The 22,722-nt window shown below is 40.6% G+C and overlaps 1 protein-coding gene across 2 annotated transcripts; it reads right to left on the reverse strand.

Moving 5' to 3' along the window:
* Nucleotides 1–525: 525 nt before the first annotated feature.
* On the reverse strand, nt 526–21,346 carry LOC135587526 (uncharacterized). 2 transcript variants are annotated; one of them, XM_065079053.1, is made up of 13 exons: nt 20,930–21,346; nt 11,905–13,186; nt 11,047–11,259; nt 10,741–10,967; nt 9,464–9,538; nt 8,673–8,744; nt 7,370–7,468; nt 7,183–7,254; nt 7,011–7,125; nt 3,531–3,599; nt 1,772–2,081; nt 1,427–1,514; nt 526–1,307 (listed from the first exon to the last, which is right to left on the reverse strand). In XM_065079053.1, exons 1-13 carry the CDS (start codon nt 21,047–21,049, stop codon nt 840–842), a joined length of 3,210 nt encoding a protein of 1,069 aa, XP_064935125.1. In that variant the 5' UTR covers nt 21,050–21,346; the 3' UTR covers nt 526–839. The 2 variants fall into 2 exon arrangements, with proteins under 2 accessions (XP_064935125.1, XP_064935124.1); XM_065079052.1 differs by having other exon boundaries at nt 1,427–1,517; nt 20,930–21,345.
* Nucleotides 21,347–22,722: the final 1,376 nt, after the last annotated feature.

The raw sequence follows: 22,722 nt of genomic DNA on the forward strand, positions 1-22,722 counted from the left end.
GATTTCGAATACAGAAATTGCATTACTGGCAGAATTGCCTCGACAAGGTTAATCGGACATGCCGATCCGACACAGGAATCATAATCCTGACAAGATGAACATTCCATACAGAAATTGCATTACTGGCAGAATCGCCTCGACAAGATTAATCGGACATGCCGATCCGACACAGGAATCATAATCCTGACAAGATGAACATTCCGCTCCATCAGTCGTCATATCAATCCGTGATTGCGATCTGCCCAAGAACGACAACAACAATAAGCTCACATCTACTGCCACATATAAAATTCACCCACACCCACCGGCACCATATACAAAAAGAAAATGCGACATGGAGCAATCCATTCATTATACACAGTCATTCTTGAAGAATCTCCTACGAATATGATCGTCTTCTCTCATTGTCCCACGAGACTTGATAGATCAAAAAATAAAAAGCCATGAGGTACAAAATTATCCAGTGGCAGAAGCCTTCAAAAACTGTTCGACAGAAGTGAACACACACACACACACACACACACAAAAGAAAAGTGCCTTCCGACGCTCTGATTACATACAAAGAATAACCCAACATATAAAGAATGTCCAGTAGATAATATAAGACAAACTCATACATATATGGTGGAGAAAAAAAATATATAATATTCCAACTTTCAACCCCAACTAAGAAAACATTGGGAAACAACGAATATTATATATACTGCACACACGAGAACACAAGCCTAAGCATACACCCAAACTTACAATGAATTTAAAGAAACCAACGTTTTCCTTTGAAAAGCACATCTCTGCACTTAAACAGAAAGCCCAAAGCTTTTCCTCATAATGTACCCCTTCTAGAAAGCCCTCCAATTATCAGAATCTTGTCTCGGGGAATGCCCACCTGAAGACTTAAAAGGTCCAGTTGAGCCAAAGGGATCGGCATCATCGAAAGATTCAAAACCCCTTCTGTTGCCAACTTCTCTCTTGCTGCTAATTGAGTCAAACCTCGCCAAGGTTTCAGGCCGAGACATACTGACGTTGGAGTCAAACCTAGAAAGGCTCTCTCGTGCAGTGAAAGAACCACTCTCATGTGTAGCAAAAGAATCAAATCTGCCAAAACTATTGAAACTGTAGTCTTCTCGCCCACTATTGAACTTTGATGATGAAGCAGAGTTGAACATTGGAGAACTTGGAACAGAATCATCAAAGAATGAACTCTTCTCCTTCTCAAATACACTGCTAGCACTTGGAGAGTTTGATTTTATGGAACCAAAGTCAGACATGAAGAAAGTATTCTGAGCGCCACCCCCATACTCAGTCTCCTGTAAGGATTAGCAACTATAAGAAATGCATCCAGTGACAACAATTTCCTCTCCAATCTAAAAGAGGCAATATAAATGCAGAAAAGAAGAACAAGAGAATACAAAGCATCATTCTTTACCTTCCACACCGAATCAGTATCATCAAAGGTCCACGGTTCATCCATATACTTGTCTCCAGAGACAGTAGATTCAGCATCAACTTGATCACTACTGCAAAAGCAAATGTTTTAAATGAGATTTTTTTATCAGGAATAACATAATACAGATTTCAGTAAAATTCAAAAAATATACAAGTTCATACAACCAAAATTTTGTTTAGTGACCTCAACCAATGAAAGAACAAAATGATTGCAACAGACATTCACAACTTGTTCAGCACATTGGCTGCTAAAAGTCATAATTCTGTCAACATAGACTCACATCAGATAAAGAAAAAAAATGAAGATTTAAGAGAACACAAATACCTATGACTTTCTTTAGTGCGTGAGGAATTATCATGTATTCCAAATTGGGTAGAGTTAAATGGGCTTTCCAAGGTACTTCCAGGACTACCAGGACTTCTTGTTAACCCTTCTTCACTGTTATCATAGGTTGATCCATTCATACGTTCATGTGTATCATAAAGCTTTTCATTCTTGCCATCAACATTTCTAGAAGATGCATAAGGGGAAGTCTCATCCATGGAAGCCTTATCGCTCCAGATTGAGGGGGATTTGGGGTATTCACCGGAAGCAGTATCAACAACTGACATTAGATCTTTAACAACTGTAAATCCTGGAAGCAGATAATTACCGCTTTAGATTCATCAAGGAAGCTCCACAGATATATCAATCACAAGTTACAAAAACTCCAATGAACAGAAAATCGTACATTCAGACAAGAATATGAAAAAATCAGTAATGCTAAACATAAATTGTTAACAGTCTCATAATATTGTAAAAGTTCTCAATGAAGAATAGCTAATAAATTAGGCAACTCCAGCCCAACAAGCTCAGAAATAGAAAGCAAGAAGTGAAAATTCCATCAAGGCATCGACAACCCTCAATTTTGATATTCAGATGTATCTTTTACGTGAAATCAAGAAAACTTGAACGAGTTAACATATTGTTTTAGACAAGCTCCAATGCATTAAGCTCATAAATATGTTTGAAGCAACAACTATAACATTCAGTGTTATGAAATATATAAAATAACCAAAAAACCTATCTTTGACTTGATTAACTTGGACCTAATGCCACAAGAGTACGACCCTTGCTAGAGGCAAGTAGTCTTGAGCAATAAATTGATTAAGCTGGTGACAATTATAGGCAAAAACTTTCTCATGCAAAGAAAAAAAAAGAGCAAAATCAGCTAAATAAATGTAAACACAACATAATGTGATTTTTATCTTAAAAATTTTGCGATCAAGTGAATGTCCAATGTATTCATACAAAAGTGTCAAAAAACCAGGTTCGACAGGGGTTGGAAAACAAAAGGTTCAAGAAAAAGCTAAGACAAAGGCTAATAGGAATTTGTATAAACATATATCTTTGTGAACAGCTAAGTCAATCCCAAATACAAAAGATAACAAAAAGGTTATTGTTTTAGCAGACATAAAATTAACATGGAACATTAAAACAAATGCTGAATGCACTTGATTCTTTTCAACAAGACATGCAGTCATACACTTCACAGCAAATGGTCACAGAAGTACAAAGCTTTAGAGAGGTTGGCTTGTCAAGTTGGAAGCTATGCCATTGGCACAGTTGACCTAGCAATACGGTGGCACTTCTACGATGACTCAACATGGCATGCGCCAGTGTCTTTGTAGCCTGGAATGTTTTTGACTCATGCCAACACATATTGATCAGCAAGACAATCTCAAAATGAAAACACACATAAAGGAGACATTGTAGAAGGACAAGTTTCTCAAAAGAAAAGCCTTAAAAACTTGAATTGTAGGTGCCTCTTGATGCATTGACAATCTTATGGAATGTGCATGACTCACACATTGTCTTTTCTTCCTTCCACCTCAAATCTACTGTATGGAGGTTGGTCCCAAAGCTCGCATGGCTAGCACATACATCAGGGTTACTATATGTGTGTATGGCAGAATATATGACAGTGTTGGCAATATTACACCATTTCCATGTAACTTGTGCTAACACTTGTAATGTAGCATCAGTCACATTCCAGAAAGTTGCAAATGAGAGGTACTTATACAAAGAAGGCAAACAAAGATACCTTCATCCTCAAATTTATCCCAGTCTTCATCCCAATCAGCCACCCCTTCTGTTGGTCCGGATTCCCAGCCTTCAGAAAAATAAACAAGAAATGACCTTAGAACTGATAGGAAGAGATGAAAATGAAGGGAAAAAATTTAAGAAACAGACTATACACATGCACAATATCAAGGAAAAAAGATCAACTGCTTTGCATGTTGAGATCAATACTAGGAGAGTGTTTTGTTTGCTATAGTATGAACCAAGATTCGTTGTAGTGTACCACTCATACTGGTTTGTTGGTACACCCCACTGTACCATGTATCGGTATAACAGTACAGTTTGGTATGTACCATACCAATGGCCGGTCGGTACACTGGTAAGGCGAACCATGGTATCAACAGCTCGTTTCTCTAAATACAGCAAACAAACAATATGATATATACAATATCATCACTGTTTTCTGAGTAAATTAAACTCATTCGTCAAGAATCTTCTAACATAATCAGGCTACTCAGCTATGTATGTAAAAATTGTTTTGAGAAAAGAAAATTTAGAGAGATCATATAATACGATGAAATTATGCCAATTACCAGATATTTAGTCAGGTATAGCCCATTGTTTCCCAACCACAGCAAAAAATATTAATTGCAATCAAGCTAAAGTTTGGTAGCTGTGCTCCTTTCATCCCAGGAATTCTAATATGTCGACAGTTAATAAAGCAAAGCGCAACTAAAACATAACAATAAGTGTGTACTTCTAAATCTAAAACCATAGCAAAAAATTTAATTGCAATCAAGCTAAAGTTTAGTAGTTGTGCTCCTTTCATCCCAAGAATTCTAATTTGTCGACAATTCATTAAAGCAAAGCACAACTAAAACATTACAATAAGTGTGCTTCTAACATGTCATCCTTTGACTAGGATCACCAAGAACTTAAAATTCTATTCTTACCAATTTAGAGAATAACAAATTCTATACAAGTGCAGATTAGACAATCTAAAAGAACCACCCCATTGTCACGAACGGTCGTCGCGCACCCGCAACAACTTCGTTCAACGAACCGTTCGTCGCTTTTGTTTACATGTACCGATGCTTGGCAGCATGTTTTGCCTTGGTTTTGTTTTCTTTTGCTTGTAAAAATGTAAGTTCGAACAGGTTGTAGCGCTACAGTGCGATTGCTCACCGCACCGAGCAAAACAGGCCAAAAGGCTCTGTTTTCGTGTGCCACAGGTTGTTTTCTGCAGCCCGCTGCTGCACGCGAAACGTCAACCATCTCAACACCTTGGAACCACCCGGGTGGCACCATGGGGGATGGGACTTCGGTATAGTGTCAGGCATTGAACAATCTTTCACAAGTTCGCACGTTAACTTGATGGGAACTTGTCTTCACGCTCGGCACCCGGTGAGCAGCTGTTTGTGGACTTGCAGTTGTTCGTTTAACCTTCTAAAATCCTTGTTTGCCTCTTTTCTCTCTTTTCTCTCATACACGCAAGATGCTCGCTGAATTGCTTGTAAAGCTTCCCCTTTCGCGAGACGTCAGGACTTATCCGTCGCTCGTTCTTCGAACTAATCAACTTTCTCTTTTACAGGTCCTTCAGGACCTGAGTAAGGTTGCAAATTGGCTGACCCTTTGCGAACGCATATCGCAAGGATGCGTCACAACTTAGGCAATCTCAGCTAAGTCCAGGAAGTTGGCGCAAGGGTGCTTCACGACTTAGGCAACTCAAGCTAAGTTCGTATCTTTACCGCAAGGATGCCTCACGACTTAGGCAATTCCAGCTAAGTCCATGACACCATGGTAATCTTATTTCAATTAACATCAGATACATAAGAGGATAAGATCTTATTTTGCAAATGTGAGCCAATTATTCATTTATAATGCCTTTGGTCAATTTACTTGATACAAAACACCAATACTACTTCAAAAAACACTACATGTTTTTATATGGTCCAAGCAATACCTTATGCACATGAAACACAAAAGGCACAAACAATTAGTTAACCAGAGAAAAAAACACTGATCTTGCACTTCCAGTCCTAACCTAGGTGCCTAAGTTAATTAGGATTGGCCAACCAACATACGAAAACTGAAAATCCAAACCACAATGAAAGTTTTACAAACTGTCTAGCCACATGTAAATCCAATTTCTTGAGATCCTACAAACCCACTAAACATCAAATGCAACGGATCATCTTTTTGTTACTTCCTATTACCATCTTCTTGTTTTAATTCCCGGCCCGATCTCATCCAAAGAGATTATAAGAGAGAGAGTCTACTCACCCTTAGCAACCGTAACCTCATCTCTCTCAACTCTCTATGGAAACAACACCCCACTTCCCTCCTCTCTCATCTCTCCCCTTTTTCAAAACTGTCCAGGGAAAATGAATCTTCTAGCACTTGCGAGCTTTTCCGACTATCTAGAAAATTCAATGGCTAAAATTTGAAAATATTAGCATCTGCATATTTATGGTTAGTCGAATTATATATGAATTTCTACATTTCATATATTAGCATCCGCATGAAAAACAACTTGATGAACTATTATGCACAAAAAACCTTCAATGGCTACAATTTGAAAATATTAGCATCCACGTATTGATGGTTAGTCAAATTTTATATGAATTTCTACATTTCATGGGAAAAATAACTTGGTGAACTAAAAGTAATACTTAGCAAGGGTAAAACCTATTTAAAGATGTTTCGGACTCTGTCTTCTGATAGTCGTATTTAGTGCATTATAGAAACTCTTACTGCAAGCAACTTTTCTTTCATTCAGGGACATTCTTTGAAAGATGACCATAACAATGATTGCCATATTACAGAACTGATAAGTGCTAGCAATAACTGGAACATCAAACCATGCTAGTGCCAGAAAACCCAAGTCCAGAAACAGATAAAAGCACTTCAATGCATCCAATGTTTCAGCATCTCCGATTTTCCAACTTATGCTGGTCGCTAAGGAGTACCACTATGCCGTTCTAAGTTGGGTAGGGACAACCCCCTTACAAGATAGTCATCATGCATAGGAACTTTGAAACTCTCCTTTTCCTAGAACCTGGTCAGAACTTATTCTTCTTCTGAAAACTTTAAATCCAGGATGAATTTACATAATTTCCTTTTCCGTGACTTTTTTTTCATAATCCCAAAAAATTTTATTTTCCACATTATTATTTTGACAAAATTTTAGTCCTCGTTAGGCATGTACAACGAACTGAAATAAATACTAGAAGATAAACGACAGGGTTATTCATATATCATAGATCTGAAGTGCTAGTGTTTAATTTCATTTATCACTACTACAACCTAAAATATTAAAAACCGATACTTATACAACAATCATCAAGCATGAAATTGAAGAGGAAAATTGACTTGTTAATTCTTAGTTATGTACAGAGACCACGGACTCAGAATATACACATTAGACTTCGCAAATGTCCACAATCAAAATAAACAGCACCAAGAATAACATGAGCAAAAGGAAGTTTGGGCTTTGGAGTACCAAAAGGAAGCTCAATTGATGTAGTTGCCTTAACATGAACATCATATTGTTTGCAACGTTCATTAAGAGCTTTCTCTAACCCCTCAAGATCAGATTGTATTCTATCAACACGAACCTGTAAAGTAAAATAAATCAGGTATGTGTAAAAAATCAAGTAAATGCAAAAGCCTACCTGAAGCAGACCATCAGCACTGCCACCTTGTTCCATCTTAACTATTGCATTATGCAATTCCATCTTTCTTTCCTACAAAACCAATCACATGGATAACAAAAAAATCACCAAGAAAATATCACCTCCGGAAGTTGAGAGATATGGAGATTGCCTTCCCATGTCCATTTTAGCATATCCTATGGTATACCTGTATATCACGGTGCTTAGCCTCTTCGACTGCCAATTTTGAAGCTAACTCTCCAACTTGCTTGTATTTCTCTTCATATTTTTTTGCCAACAACTCAACCTAAGTACATCAAATACATAAAATTTTCAAAGGAGAGAGAAAGACATGTAGAAGGTGATCTGAGATCAGAAGTGTCTAAAAGAAACCAGCATAAGATTATCATGGTTCAGTGACCATGGAAGTTGGAACTCTCAGCAATTCACCCTGGCAAACATCTACAGTTTAGCAAAATAAGAAGTCAATATCCTACTAAAAGTACCCTTTTATTGATAAAAAGATGATCCTATTGAATCCAACTACAGAAGGTGACATATCAAAAAAGTGGAGGACAATACACCTTGACATCATTTAAATGTCACTCAAAGAAACTTTTTAACATATAAAGATTAAGAGGAACTGCAATAAAAATGATAATAATAGTCTTTGTGATATGAAAATCTTAAACATCAGTGACAGTGACTGTGGAGATTTGCTAGCATAATATGGCTCAGCACCATACCGCCAACATGCCCCTTGTGCTGGTCAAAGCGAGCCAAAAAATAGCCTGGTCAGTTGTTAAATTGCCAGCTCCGCACATGTTATTCTCTCCCAAAGAGAACTTCATTCCATGGTAATGTGAAGTTGTGAACTATCTCCATCATTTTTTATTTAAAAAAGAGGCAAAGGTCATATTTTACATGGTTAAATAAAGGCTCTTTAGTTGTATAATGTTGATGGATAAATGCACTAGATACTACTAGTAATAGAATTTGTAAATGGCCTAAAATATGTTATTGTCACCAACTGAATGAAAGAATCATGCATACTACAATTATCCAGTGATCTGGTATGCAAAGCATCATGAATCACAGTATGCATAAGTATTATAATGGAGATAAAAATCCCCAAATCACAATACAAGAGAATAGAGGGTTCTTGAATCACAATTAAAAGAATGGAGGGATCCCAAATACTGTGATTTCCAGACCCCAAAAATTAAAATATTCATCTATTGGTTATTGGCGAAGAAGCAATATAAAATGACTCTGACCAGAATCCATGAGCAACAGTTTCAAATAAACATTAAGCTAAAGGCAACACAATAAGCCTTTTAAGAGCATTTTCTAAGCTAATGCTTCTTATGGAACAATTTTAAGACATAGTATTCAGAAAATAGTTATAAAGCATAAACATAAAGAGCACAACAAAAAGGCAAGTGAAGTCATAATTATCAAAATTTTCTAGTATGAGCACCAAAGTTATTGAGTCAGTAAAATTGTGGTACCTCACGCCTATCAGCAGATGCTCTTTCAGTGATCTCATTTAGTCTATTGTCACATCTACTCTTGTAAAGAACCTAAAACACAAAGAAAAAAGATGTAACAGATAATTTGAATATTAATAAAAAATCTCAATCAGGTATGACCAAGCTAGGTTATAGAGCAAAAGGACGGGTTTAGCTTACAAAAGCTTGATTTGTAAGGACAATTGATTCAATTAGCGAAGCTACCACAAACGTGAGAAGATAAATGATACGCTTCGCAAGGCAAATAATGATCTTTTTCATGCTGAATTATACAAATACCATACCAAATCAGAAATGTCATGCACAAGATTTTAAGTTTTTCTATAGTTCAATTGTGTAACTTTTCTTTCTTTGTCTAATACTTCCAGGGAAATTGTGTAGTTACGAATTTTTAAAGTTTGGCTTAGATATTCCACATATCTAGCCTCTATCATAAACTAGAAATCATGTTTTTTAACGTTTTTGTCTCTCACAGATACAGGTAACTATAGATATCAAATTGTAATCGACGTCATCATTGATAGAATACTACTTCACCTTCATTTAGAAACTTTTACATCAAGGACAATGTCAACCACCTAATATATTTATCTGAACGGTGATAAAGTGGAATGAATTAGAATTTATGTTACTACCATTAAAATAACTTATCACTATGAGCATATGAAATAACTTTCTTTCTGTCAAAAGAACAATGACCACCTTCGACTAGATATAAAATGTAATATATTGGTAAAAAGAATCATGCAGAGAATAATCATTAGACTCACAAGTTCTTGCATTTTGGTGCGATAGAACTCAATCTTCTCCCTTGAATCCATGATCTGTTTTTCCACTTCTTGAACCTGAAACCAGAAGAAAGAGAAACTCAATCTTATGTCCCATAGAAAACTAGCAGATTATTAAATACTTCAAAATATAAGTCAGTAGTGATCTACATGAGAGAATTTACTTCATTAGGAAAAAATACTTCAACAAACAAGAAGGTCAACAGACAGTATCAAGCATCATGCTAAGACATTAAACATGGTGTCTGAACTCCAAACAACATCACCCAATTGTTACTGAAATTTGTCCTTGAAGTCCACGTTGATGTACTCTACCTTGCATGCCTTGTCAAAGTATTTTCCTAGCAGTACATGGGTGCACACCATCATGCAAAAAGATGTCGCATAAGATAGACATTAAATTCTCAAATGGTCATGCACTAACATCCAGATCTAATGAAACACAACTGCTACCCCTGAACAAATTTCCATATATGACAATAGTATGATTCTGCAATGTAAATAACAGATTATTGTAACATTCAGAGGATGAAAGACCTATTTCCTATTTTAAATGGTGGTCTTAACAGAATAAGAAATTAAGTATGTGACCTTTTTTATCAAACAAGGAGAAACAGACACAAGGAAAAGACAGAAGACATTTTATAATGTATGAACCTGATAACTCCACCTGATGAAGCAAAAAAAGGTGCAAGGAACATCTGTGATGGATAGATAATAAAACTAAACAAGGTGAAAAAAGGAGCATAGGACTACTAAAATATGATTGCAGGAAATAGAAGTGATACTAAGGAATTAACAATATCTATAAGGATATTGAATCAATCATCTAGGATATCCTAGAAACAAGACAAGAAAACAGAGAAAAGGAAGCTACCAAGATCCGAATGATTGCAGATCATAAATGATTGTAGTTTACATGCTGTTGCTACTGAAACATCAGAGTATTCTTGCATGGTTCAAAGCTAAATTTGCCCACGAAGGAAGCTCAAGAATAGACACAAGATCACCATCTAAGTGATTACACAAATATATAAAACACTAGATTGTCAATAAACAATGAAACATCACATCTTATCCATTATGATGTGGGACAGTATTTCCAGAAGACTTCATTTAAACTGGATATCAGAACGTTTGATGAGACAATTTTATAGCTACATCTTTTTTATGCCAAACGGAAACATAAATCATGTTAAATTCCTCCATAGTCCAAGTACCCCAAAAAAAAAAGGCTTTCAGAACAAAAGAGAAATCACCTTATTGTCCACATTTGTTGCTTCCTGGTTCTTCAAGTTCACTGTAGTCTGTCTATCGTTGCCGAGGTTTTTTAGCATGTGATTATCCAGTCCAGGTTTTCCTAAGGTTTGCTGCATTGGTTGTGCTGCACTAAAAGCCTGTGATGGGTTAGAATTCTGTATCGGGGCCCTTATTCCAGTTGTTGGCATGACAGGATGAGATCCACGAAGAGATTGTTGTGGTAATCCTAATCCAGAATAGCAATTAGCACAAGGATGATGTAAAAATCTGCAAAATTAAGAAAAGGTGCTAAGAAATATCAGTACCTGGTTGCCAAGTTGGAACACCATAAGCAGCTGAAGGCATGCCTGTGGATCGCAGTAACGTCTCATCGTACATAATATTACTTGGAAGCACTGATGGCAAAGGAAACCCTTCTCGGGATCTTTCCATTAGATAGAGGGCAATACAGAACTCTCTCAAAGAAAGCATGCTATCATTATCTTGGTCAGATAGGTCCCACACCTGCTTTAAGACCTCTGGAAAACAAAAATAATAAACAATATAAATAATAAGACACGAGAGAAACATGTAATTTAATAGTTCCCAATGTTCATTCTTGGTGCAATACCCAGGCCTTACCCAAAAACGGCTAGAAAAAAATGAGTATACTAACATCCTGCATGGAATGACTACGTGTAAATGCAGATTTACTCATATGCAGACATAGGACCCCCCGGTTTGCTCGGGTATCACTTATAATGGCCAAGTGCGAACCTAGTAAAGCAAACAATCTTCCCTAAATCAGATGTCCAAGAGAAAGATACTTGGGTATTAGTTAACTTATGGATGGGAAGCCATTATAGGTGAGATCCCGTTTGTTATAAGTGACTCTTTTACACCTTAAGCATTTACTTTTCTCATCTAAATAATGCAAAAAAGACAATGAAAACATGCAAAGAAAGAGACAAGCTGAAGTAGTTGTCAATATCATGTTGAATATCATGGAAAATTTGACTTCAATAGTAACAAGAAAAACAAAACCACAGTGATGTTAGAAAATAGTGGTCCTACAGCTACTCATGTTTAAAAAAGAGACATTTTGCTAACTTACATGTGTAACTTTATTTGCTCTTTGCAAAAGAATTTTTTAAAGAAACATTTAACTGTGATCTAGTGGCTACCTCTAGGAAGTTTCCAACTCAAGAACAAGGTTCGTGCCTGTTCACCCGTAATTTTTCCATCTCTGTCCTTGTCTACATTGACAAAAACATTAGTGTACTTCTTAATATCAGCTTGAGTTATCTTTGGCCATTGAATCTGAGGCTGATTTGGAGCTGAACTTGCAAGTCCAGCTGCACCATTGGATGCAGTCGGAGCTGAACTAGTCTTTCGGTTATCAAGTTGATTTTGTTTGACGTTGGACTGAGCCTGTTGCAGCTGGCTACCAGCAGGAAGAAGCAACCCAGCATTCTGAAAAGGATCAAGCTGTCCAGGCCTAATGAAACTTTGAGGACCAGCAGCCACTGAAGCAACACTGGATGAGTTGGCCATATTTTTCACTGATAAATCAAGTATATTAGAATCTGATTTTTCCTGCGAAGCAGCAGAAGAAACATTCGCTCCAAAAAATGAGTCAGAAGAAAAATCATTTCCAGATACAACCGGAGTATTCGGCTCATTGGGTTTAGATGGTGGTAAGTTCGGCTCAAGACGTTTTGGCGAAACTGTGGATGATAGTGCAGATTTCATTTGTGGTTTAGAAGGCACTCCAGTCGTGCCTGAAAGTGTTAAGCCAAAACCATCCAGGCTCTGAGAGGGGATACTGCCTCTATTAGGAGTCTGAGGTGTTCCACCAACCGAAGATCCACTTGACTTGCCACCAAGCCAATCAGTTGATAGGCTCAAATTGCTTGAGCTTGGCAAACGTGGACCTGCAACACTACCTCCTGTGGTTGATCCTAGATTACCTCCCTGCATTTGAGTTGGAGCAGCAGCAGCAGCAGGTGTTGCTTGAGGTGGCCTCATGAAATTGCTGTTTGCTGTGGGGAACTGTTGATTCATCACTGCATTTTGAGGCGATTGTGTTGGCCTGAAACCAACATTTTGAGGTGTGTTTGGTGCTACAGTGCCCAACGGATTAGAAGAAAGTGGCAAAGAATTTGTTGGGACCATAGATGTTGCTGCAGAATTTAACTGTGTTGTAGCACCAAACTGATTAGGTGAACGCGAAGAATTTGTTGGAGCTGTAGGTGTAGCTGCAGAATTCAACTGAGGTGCAGGAGACGATACTGGATTTATCTTTGGTGCAGGAATCTTTGCTGAAGCTGGACCATATAGTGCTGACTTTACAATTTCAGGTGTCAGTTGACGACCAGTTTGTGCCACAGTGACAAGTTTCAGGGCATTATAGAACTCTGGGCGTCCAAGGAAGCCAATTCGGTTCTGATCAGCATACATCCATACCTGCATAAAACCCGCATCACATATAAGGAGAGAAATATGCTCATCATCATTTGCATGACACATGCTTCAATGGTGAGCAAACCATGGGCTAAAATATAGCTGCCACAATGCTTGAAGCATTACATTGAATCCAATTCGGTTATCATTGACCAATCTGACATGTTAACATGTAAAACCATGAAGCACCATAAAGGAAAACTTATTGTAGTCATAAGGACTTGAAGACACCGTTGCAAGTACCTCGTTCACTGCCCAATTCAGAGTAGTACTTATAGTTGACAAAGATCAAATGTACAGAATGCATCAACCAAGGAATGTTGTTTCACCCAGGCTGATATGAAATGGACAGTATGTATTGGTCCAAGCATAAACCAGCATGTGGACCACATCGGTTCTGTGTGTTTCGATCCACAACAACAACAATAACAAAGCCGTAAGTCCCAACAAATCCATTTCAATCCCACCAATAAAAATAACAATAATAATAATTTAACAGGTTAGGGCCTGAGTTTGTGAGCCCTCTTCTTGACACAGACATGTTGCTGCTACCCGCCACCTACCGTTGTTTCAAGTATGTTTCCTCCTCTTCTCCTCCATGCTTTCTCAACCTCCTTCCTCTTCATGCTCCTTTCTCCTCCACCACCTCCTCTTATTCCTCTTCCTCCTCCTTTCCCTTCTTTTTTTCTTCATACTTCTCTCATCCTCTTTTCCCTCCACTGTGTCACGGACAAAACTGTAAACAGGGTGTTTGATGTAATGCTCATGTATGTCCGTGTTTTTCGGTTTTGTTCATGCTTTGTACAGCATGTAAAGGGCTGATAATAGGCTTAGCAGTCCCATTTTCTTTGGTTTTGGTGGTCGTCTAAGGCTTGCGAACAAAGGTTGTGTCATGTGGGCACTTGTGGGGATTTTGGTCTGTAGTGGACCATTTTGGACCCTTTGTTGTGCGACCGTTTAGAACTTGTGAAGTCTGTTTGTAATTTGTATTGGCTATGAAGTATTTGCTGAAATGATTCCTTTGAATCCCGAGTGAGACTCTTACTCTAATCCATTTTCTCTTTTGTAGGTCCCAAGGGACCATAGGAGGTTTCGGGGAGGCTGACCTTTGCGGACAGATACGCAAGGGTGCTGCACGACTTAGGCAAAACCAACTAAGTATGTGACATATAGTATCGGAGCGGGACAAGCACTCATAGAAACACTTGGCATGTAAACGTGTGAGACCTAGCGGGGCTGCGTTGAAGGCAGCTAGCACGTGCGACCGTTTGGGGGAAACGGGCATGGAGATGTAAAGAAAAAAAATCGCTCAGAGGAGCAAGCATATGAGATTAGCATCTAGAGGAATGGTCAGCCCTTCGCACAACAAGCACCACGAGGACAAGCAAGCTGGGAAGAATGCATAGCGCATAAAGGTTGGGATGGCTGAGTTCGAGCTATGGCTCGACGTTGGCAACCATACTTGATGGTGCTCAAGGCAAGCGAGGCGCTTGGTAAAGGATGAGACCGTGCAAAGTGGAATGGGTTGTTCAACAACCGAAAGAGTTATGCAAAGCTCACAGAGGTGAGGGGAATTGCTAACTCGACGAATTCAATACTCATGCAAGGGCTTGTATGCGAACGATGGAATGTTCGTGGCCATCCCAAGGCGATTGAAACTCGGCGCCATGGAGCATTGAAACTTTATCTTCAACATGAGAAGGATACGTTCGTAGGAGGCTGAAGTGTACAGCGAGTTTCAGCATGTTGCTAGGACTTAAGGGGTGCAACAGGGGCTGTATTGGCGAGGAGTCCCAATCTTGCAAGTGCATTTGCGAGGGCAAAGCAATGCACAGTTTGTTCAGCAAGGCGGAGTAGTCCAAGGGGATGGTGGTCTCCGAAACTTTCAAAGGGAATGATGCGAAGAGAGAAGTTGCTCCAACGGGGTAGATACCTTGGAGGGATAAGTCTCGGTTCTCCAGAGGAAGAATCATGTGCAACGGACTGCACATGTTGAGGAGGAGTACGTCAAGACAACAACCCCACAAAACTCAACGGACCGAGCGAGTGACGAGAAGTTATCGCATGATCTCGCATGAGGTAATGCATTGAAGGATACATTGTGAGATCAAGTGAGGGGAGTGACCCAAGGCAACACAAAATGAAAGCACACTTGGAGCCGATATGGAGATCAGACTCAATGGAGGGCTAACCCGTGGAATGGTGGGCGCGAGGGCCACCACCAACTCAATGCAAATCAAGGAGCGGAGCCACTTGGGTGTAACTTGGTGAAGTACCCAAGCCGCATACAGGGAGTCGGCATAGAAGATGGAATATAGAGCGAAGACATAAAGCTTTCCTTGGATAGAGGTCAAGGAAATGAACTCTTACAGAGGCAAGAGCAGGATCATGTCGTTCCATGGGTCCTTCATTCTGATAGAGCGGACTCATCTTGTATGGTGTCAAAGACGAATGGAGCTTCGAGGCACATACACCCCATCTTAGAGAAGCATTTAACGGAGAAACCAAGACGACTCAACTTACGAAGGCGAAGTTGGGTTCAAAAAGCCTTGGCACGAGGCAAAAGGAAGCTAAGACAGGTACTCTTGAAGAATATGTCATAGTGTTGCCATTCGAGTTGCCATGAAGGAAGCAATGCGCAACGGAGATTATGCTAGTGGGGGCAGAGGCCTAAGATCCAGACAATGATGCACTAATTTCAGCGAAGTCGGTGGACTTCGAGAGCTACTAGGCGATGGACTGTCCTAGAGCGAACCCATCCTTAGGTCCTTCATTATGATAGAGCGGACTCATCCTGTATGGTGTCAAAGACGAAGGGAGCTTCGAGGCACATACACCTTATCTTGGAGAAGCATTTAACGGAGGAACCAAGGCGACTCAACTTGCGGAGGCAAAGTTGGGTTCAGAAGGCCTTGGCACGGGACAAGAGGACGCGGAGGCAGGTATTCTTGAAAAATATACTACAGTGCTGCCATTCGAGTTGCCATGAAGGAAGCAGTGCGCAACAAAGATTGTGTTGGTGGGGGCAAAGGCCTAGGATCCAGACAATGGTGCATCAATTTCAACGAAGTCGGTGGACTTCGGGAGCTACTAGGCGTTGGACTATCCTAGAGTTGTGCTTCGTCTGGGTGCAACCTAGAGAGCGAGTGGACGAAAGTCGATTACCAAAGGAGCGAAGACAATCGAAGGCAGAAGAGGCCTTGTGATGTGTTGGCAGAGGCCACACATGGAGGGATCACAATCCGAGTTCATCACACCATGATCAGAATACAATGGAGATGTTACCAAAAGGCGACATGGTGCAGCGGATTGTGGTGGAACAATTCGTGGCAATGCGATACACACGAAACTGGTCCCATAAGGGAGTAGATCATATGGAGGTATGATCGGAAGCTACTAGGAGCTCCACTTCGGTGAACAACATGACAGTAAGAAAGGCTATGGATTCAATGAGTGAATGTCATGGTATCGTAGAGGCGGGTCTTCCGTGCGTGCATCGAATTTTGCATCAAATAAAAACCTTGGTCATCAGCATATGGGGGTTGTGTACCACCGTGGGAGAATTTCGAATACAAGTACCAATGAGTCTCATAGGTGGGACTTGATCATGTAGAGGTATGATCGGAGCGGCTAGAGATTTGGACTGATCCAGAACTCATATTCACTTAAGGGAGCTCGACAAGTCAGAGGACAAGGCCGAGTAAGCGAACGTTGCTACCAAGGAAGCTAAGGAGAACATAATCGGTGCGAACCCTACAACATGATGGCGGAGGTCATGCATGGGAGTTGCAGTTTGTCTTTCCATCAACCAAGGAGAACTGCTCAGAGAACACAAAGGCATTGAAGCAGGGTGTCGAAAGGGGCAAGGAAGCGACGAGTCCATAGAGAGTTAGCTACCCAAACAAAGCATCGGTTAAAATGAAGGTGGATTTGAAGGAGTGTCACAGTACCATAAAGGCAGATCTACCGATCGCGAAGAAAGGGACGTAGATGCGAGGCGACGGATAGTAGCGTCATGGGCATGGCAACGCCATGGTACTACAGAGGCTGGACTTCCATGAAGTCATCAATCCCTTATTCTCCCGAAGGGAGAGTGCTTGGTCATGAAAGGGGCTGAGGAGGTGGAGAATGTAAAGGCAAACTCCAAGTACCGAGACAAGGCTGAAGGGTAGAGGCCAAGGAACGTCGTAAGACCGATGTCAACAAGCTTCTCATCAAGATAGCAGAAAGTGGAAGACTTCGAGTCGATACAAGAGTGCTCAACCAAGGAACAAAGTAGGCAGTACGTGGTGTTGTACCTTTACAACTCAGAGGAGTAGGCGGCAAAGATGATGAAGAAGATGGTACAATCCCGAAGGCGACCAAAACTATTAGAGACTTGCTCCAAGTTGGGGTGAAAACTTCTTACATTCAAGAAGTTCGATGGCATTGAGAAGGTGAATCACAGTAACTAACTCAACGCAACGAGTACAAACACTTCGAGTGCTTCAGAAGTGTGAGCAAAAGAGAAGACGAAGGCTAGTAACCGGCTCGATGCATGGAGTACAATCATCGAGGAGGCGAGTGAAGTCAAGTAACCTTTGTCTTCTCAACTCTTAAGAGAATGGACGAAACTGAGTACCCAAATTCTCTTATCTATCCAGTAGAGGAGCTCTACACAGGTTTAAAGACCCTTCGACGAAACCTAGTGGAAGACAATAGTTGTCAAACCCTCACCAATAGTGATCGGTGATACTGAAAGTAGATTATCCGCTTCATTTCCCAACAGAATGTCAATCGAAAGTAGAAGTGATGCGAACCTACTTGGAAGTAACGACTAAGTGGAAGAAGAATCAATGGGCAAATTTTACGATGTGAGACGATGCTCGTTAAAGCTCCAACAAGCATCCACCTAGTTCAAGCAACATAAGGCATTTGAGAGACTAGAGCATACCAAGGATGGTCTTTTTCTTCATCTGAGAGATCCGCAGAAAACAACCAGGATCAGCACAACTCAGTCGACCCCACACCAGAGTCAGAGTCATTAGCGAGTTGAAGCAGCATGGCAGATCAAAGTTCGACTACTCAACAACAACGACGGAGTCCAGCTAGGAGCCAAGAGGCGCATTGCAACTGGAGCAAAAGATTAAAAACTCAGCAAAGGCGAGGAGATACAGCGTTTGCAAAGGCTTCGACGAGGATGACAAAGGAATAAGTGGGAGAGAATGTCACGGACAAAACTGTAAACGGGAGTGTTTGATGTAATGTCATGTATGTCCGTGTCTTTCAGTTTTGTTCATGCTTTGCACAGCATGTAAAGGGCTGACAGTAGGCTTAGCAGCCCTATTTTTCTTTGGTTTCGATAGTCGTCTTAGGCTTGCAAACAAAGATTGTGTCATGTGGGCACTTATGAGGATTTCGGTCTATAGCGAGCATTTTGGACCTTTTGTTTTGTGACCGTTCAGAACTTGTGAAGTCTGTTTGTAATTTGCATTAGCTATCAAGTGTTTGCTGAAATGATTGCTTGTGGATCCCGAGTGAAACGCTTTCTCTAACCTGTTTTCTCTTTTGTAGATCCTAAAGGACCATAGGAGATTTCGGTGAGGCCGACCTTTGCGGACGGACTCGCAAGGGTGCCGCACGACTTAGGCAAAACCAGCTGAGTGCGTGACAATTGTCTCCTCTTCTTCTTCTTTATTCTTTCTTCTTCTTCCTCCACAAGCATCTGTCTCATTGATTCATATTTCAATATGAAATTAGTGGTATGTACCAGCGAACATGACCCAATATATGGACTACCCCATTTCAAGCAGTCCAGTCGGACCAACTATTAGAAAAAAAAAGAAGAAAATTATTTCACCTATATGGTTGAGTGCTCACTTTTGCAAGCCCTAAAAAACGAGTCATCTTCCCCGTACACACAGAGCCCACAAGCCGTTGTTGTAACTCGCCCATTGATCTCAGGTATTCTACCTCCTCTTTCTCCTCCTCTCACCACTTCCTCTTCCTCCTTTCTCTTCCTCCATTGCATCCTCTTCTTCGTTCCTCTTTCTTCCTCCCTACTCCTTCCTCCCCTTTTCCTACACTGCCATCTATTCCTTCCTCTTATCCTTCTTCTTCCTCTTCATGTACCATGTGTTGGCACATACCGATTCGGCTAGGACAGGATCGGTACGCATGGTTGGTATGAGATGGCAATCCATCCATGGATAGAACTTTTTCTTGGATATGTGACCATATCAGATTTGAATACTCCTGACTAACTAATGACATTGGTTTATCCAAAACTTAATGGCCATAAGACATCCATGTCACTGACTACAAATGGTTAAGACATTATTGCTCGTTGTTGTGGTTGTGTTGGTTTGTTTGAATAGTTCAAACGATCATTGATTCATGCAGCAAGCTTAGCATCCTCTTCTTATAGGCTCTTATAAAATCTAGATAAACTTGAAAGGGTAAGGCATATTAATCCAATTTCCACCATATTAACCTCAATTGGTTCCACTCATCAACTTATCAGAAAGACCATCATCTTGTATTGTAACCTTCCTAGTTATTCCATTGTGAGCTCATCGTAAATTGCTCTACCTATTGTGTCATACCCTTCCCAAAACCAGGCAAAAATAGGAGAAAGGAGTATGATTGTACTAGGCACCTAACAGCAAGGCAAAACTTTCTTCAAAGTTGAAACAATATGGTTATAGGAATAAAAACGCCAGAAATGGCACTGGTAATTAGCACAAATATGAGAAGGAAAGAAAGCAATAACAATCAGACAAGCAGCGACCAAGAAGAACAAGATTGATTCAAGAAAATCTCAGTCATCAATAGCTTTATCAGCCTTCAACTTAAGAAACTCCAACTTTGTTGACAAACATGAACATGAACAAAAAGTAAATTTCGAAAGCAAAGAGGAGAAGAGAACTACCAAGTACCGAACACATGAAATCAAAAAAAAGAAATCCTACATAAAAATTCTTAACTAATAGAACCATTTCATTTCAAAGCAAAGTCGACCTCACAGATAGGATTTGACAGAAAGACAAAAGGCAGGCATATCAGACTTGCTAATGTGGAAAATTTGTTCAAAAATGCGGACGAGAAACAGTGTTATAAAGCTTAGATCACAAAAATACGAAACAATATTGCTGGTGCACCTCTCTCAGGTTTTGAATGTCAGCATCAGTATAGCATGGGTAGACAATTTGGAACTCATAATTATACAGAAAAAGATTTAAATGCAACGATACAATGGTTAAGAAGTTTCTTACTCTAAGCTAAATCGCGAGGCAGTCCAAATAAAATAAACGACATAGGTTTCACATCACCAGTTAAGAGAAAAGTAAATCTGATGGGAGAAGTGAATTTTGATGGTCGAGCAAAAGTAAAATGACTTTCTGGATTTGGCAAACGAACGTTCCGGTCATCGTAGCCATATAGTTTCAGATCTGGGTTTGGCATCTAGTTTACAGATTTATGGGAACTGGATAAACTTTCAGCTATTTTCTACCCAAAACAATGACTTTCTAGAATCGTTTGAGATTGCCACATCTGGAATGACTTTGACGGAAGAATAGAGGCAGATTCTAAGAAAGCAAGAAATCATGAACAAGATCCGAATTTAAAAAAAGCAGCTACGGACCAAGATCCCCGCCACAAATCCAACCCATTCGAAACCCTCGTCTGAATTTCAACCAAAACAATCAGGTAAAATCTTCCAAGAAACACCGAAAGATCCAGAAAAGAGATAGCAACGGGGGCAACCTGAGCTAAGACGTTCTTAGGCAAATTGGACCCCTGGAAGAACGCGACCGCCTCAGGGCCGCTAATCTTCCCATCCCGATCCAAGTCCGCCCGCTTGAAGTACTCGTCAAATACGTCCATTGAAGCCGAGAATTCCCAGATCAGGTCCGCGCGGGATCTGCCGCGAAGCAACCCAAGAACATCGATTCGGGCGCGAAACGACGGAGGGCGATCGAAAGCAAACAGCGAGGAGGTAACGGGAGGAGGATCGTAAGTTAGGGTTCTTTCTCCGGCTGCATTCGAAGGGGTCGGCCTCTCCTCGCGAGATGCGGAGAGTCCCTCGGCTCTCGATCTATCGAAGGGGTGAGGAGGTGGGTTGCGATTTCATTTTCCTCTCGCTAGTTCCTGGTAACAGTCTCGTGATGTTGGGTCGGTGGAACCCTAGTTATTCTTACCTCTGTTATTTTAATGAACACTCTAATATTGTACGTATTGGATCCCGACAAACGTGACGTTCGGGAACGGGTAAAGAAACAAGTCACCCGTTCTCTTCTCTTGGCCCCACTTAATCTGATAGAACCGGTGGGTCCGGAAAAGACCCACTCCGTGCCCTCCCATCGACGCGAAGGTCGGCCGGCGGGGAAGATGGAGCAGGTAGGAACACTAGGTGGCAAGAACCATGCGGACCGGTTCAAGTGATCCTAAGCGACATCAATGCATCCGCACGTTAATTTTGCGGCCGAGTCGACTCGGATGACGCTGAATGGGTGAGTCCGGCCCAGGTTAATGGGCACGAATCTTGATGTGTTGATCCGTGGGCCTTGAGGACGACGGAGTTAAGCCCGAGAGAAGCCTAATTCTGTCGTGCCAGCATCTCCTTATATATCTTTTGATTTTGTGAACAGATCTTAAAGCATCAAATCGAGGGACATTGATATGATTAAGTTTCCAATAAGGGACTACAATCGATCCATCTAATTAATGATTCGAACTCGGTGGTGGTGGTGTTGCGGTTGATGCATTAATGACGTGTGCTACAATGTTTGACATCAACATCATATGAAAGCTGAGCTGGCAAAGCGCACGAGACAATAGTCCAGAATAAATGAGGCCCTCCCAGTCAACTTCTTTAATGGAGAGGTGTCGCGTAAATGTGTCGCTCGGTACATACGCATCGATTTTTTCCACTCTCGTCTCTGTGATCTCCGATAATTACGGATCGATTTTTTTGGCACAATATCGTCAAATCGGATCGATTATTAAATTGGATCGTATTACGTATGCATACTATGAACAAGTAATGATGAAATATTTGTCCGTCTCAACTGCCTACCTGCCTGCGGGTAACGACGAGAGTCCAGCCTTGCGGGGCGTACCGAAGTGGCCCCCGTAGCCAATTAGCCTCTCGGAGGCGCTTTTGATTTGCGATCCGTCCCAACCACCCCAATCCGACCGCACCAACCATCGCCTGATTGCTTGATCTGATTTAATCGTAATGCTGTTTCATGATTCTTAGAGCGATCGGAGACACGATTTTGGGTGGTTTCACTCGGTTCCAATTATGTTGAAATCACAAGGCAACCACCACCAAAGCGAGCCAAGCGTGGTCTACTCCATCACGATTCTTCCTATGATTTGACTTGTGGTCGTGGAATCGGCATTGTGAATTTATGATTGGATGGATACACGTACCCAAATTCCAATCTCCCGTTACTTTGCATGCCTTCACGATCGAGCTATGAGAGGGATTTGGGAACAAATCTTTGCTGTGGAATGTGTCTTCTCAGTTCAAAATCAATCGCACATCCACGCAA

Source organism: Musa acuminata, chromosome BXJ1-8 (genome assembly GCF_036884655.1).
Source record: "Musa acuminata AAA Group cultivar baxijiao chromosome BXJ1-8, Cavendish_Baxijiao_AAA, whole genome shotgun sequence".
NCBI classification, from domain to species: domain Eukaryota; kingdom Viridiplantae; phylum Streptophyta; class Magnoliopsida; order Zingiberales; family Musaceae; genus Musa; species Musa acuminata.

Excerpts from the sequence above, each read along its gene's own strand:
- LOC135587526 (XM_065079052.1), bottom strand. The coding sequence starts at position 21,049 with ATGGACGTATTTGACGAGTACTTCAAGCGGGCGGACTTGGATCGGGAT. Across the intron at positions 10,968-11,046 it reads TGTTCCAACTTGGCAACCAG|GATTACCACAACAATCTCTT; the intron begins GTACTGATATTT and ends ATTCTGGATTAG. Across the intron at positions 1,518-1,771 it reads CGCACTAAAGAAAGTCATAG|TAGTGATCAAGTTGATGCTG; the intron begins GTATTTGTGTTC and ends TTGCTTTTGCAG.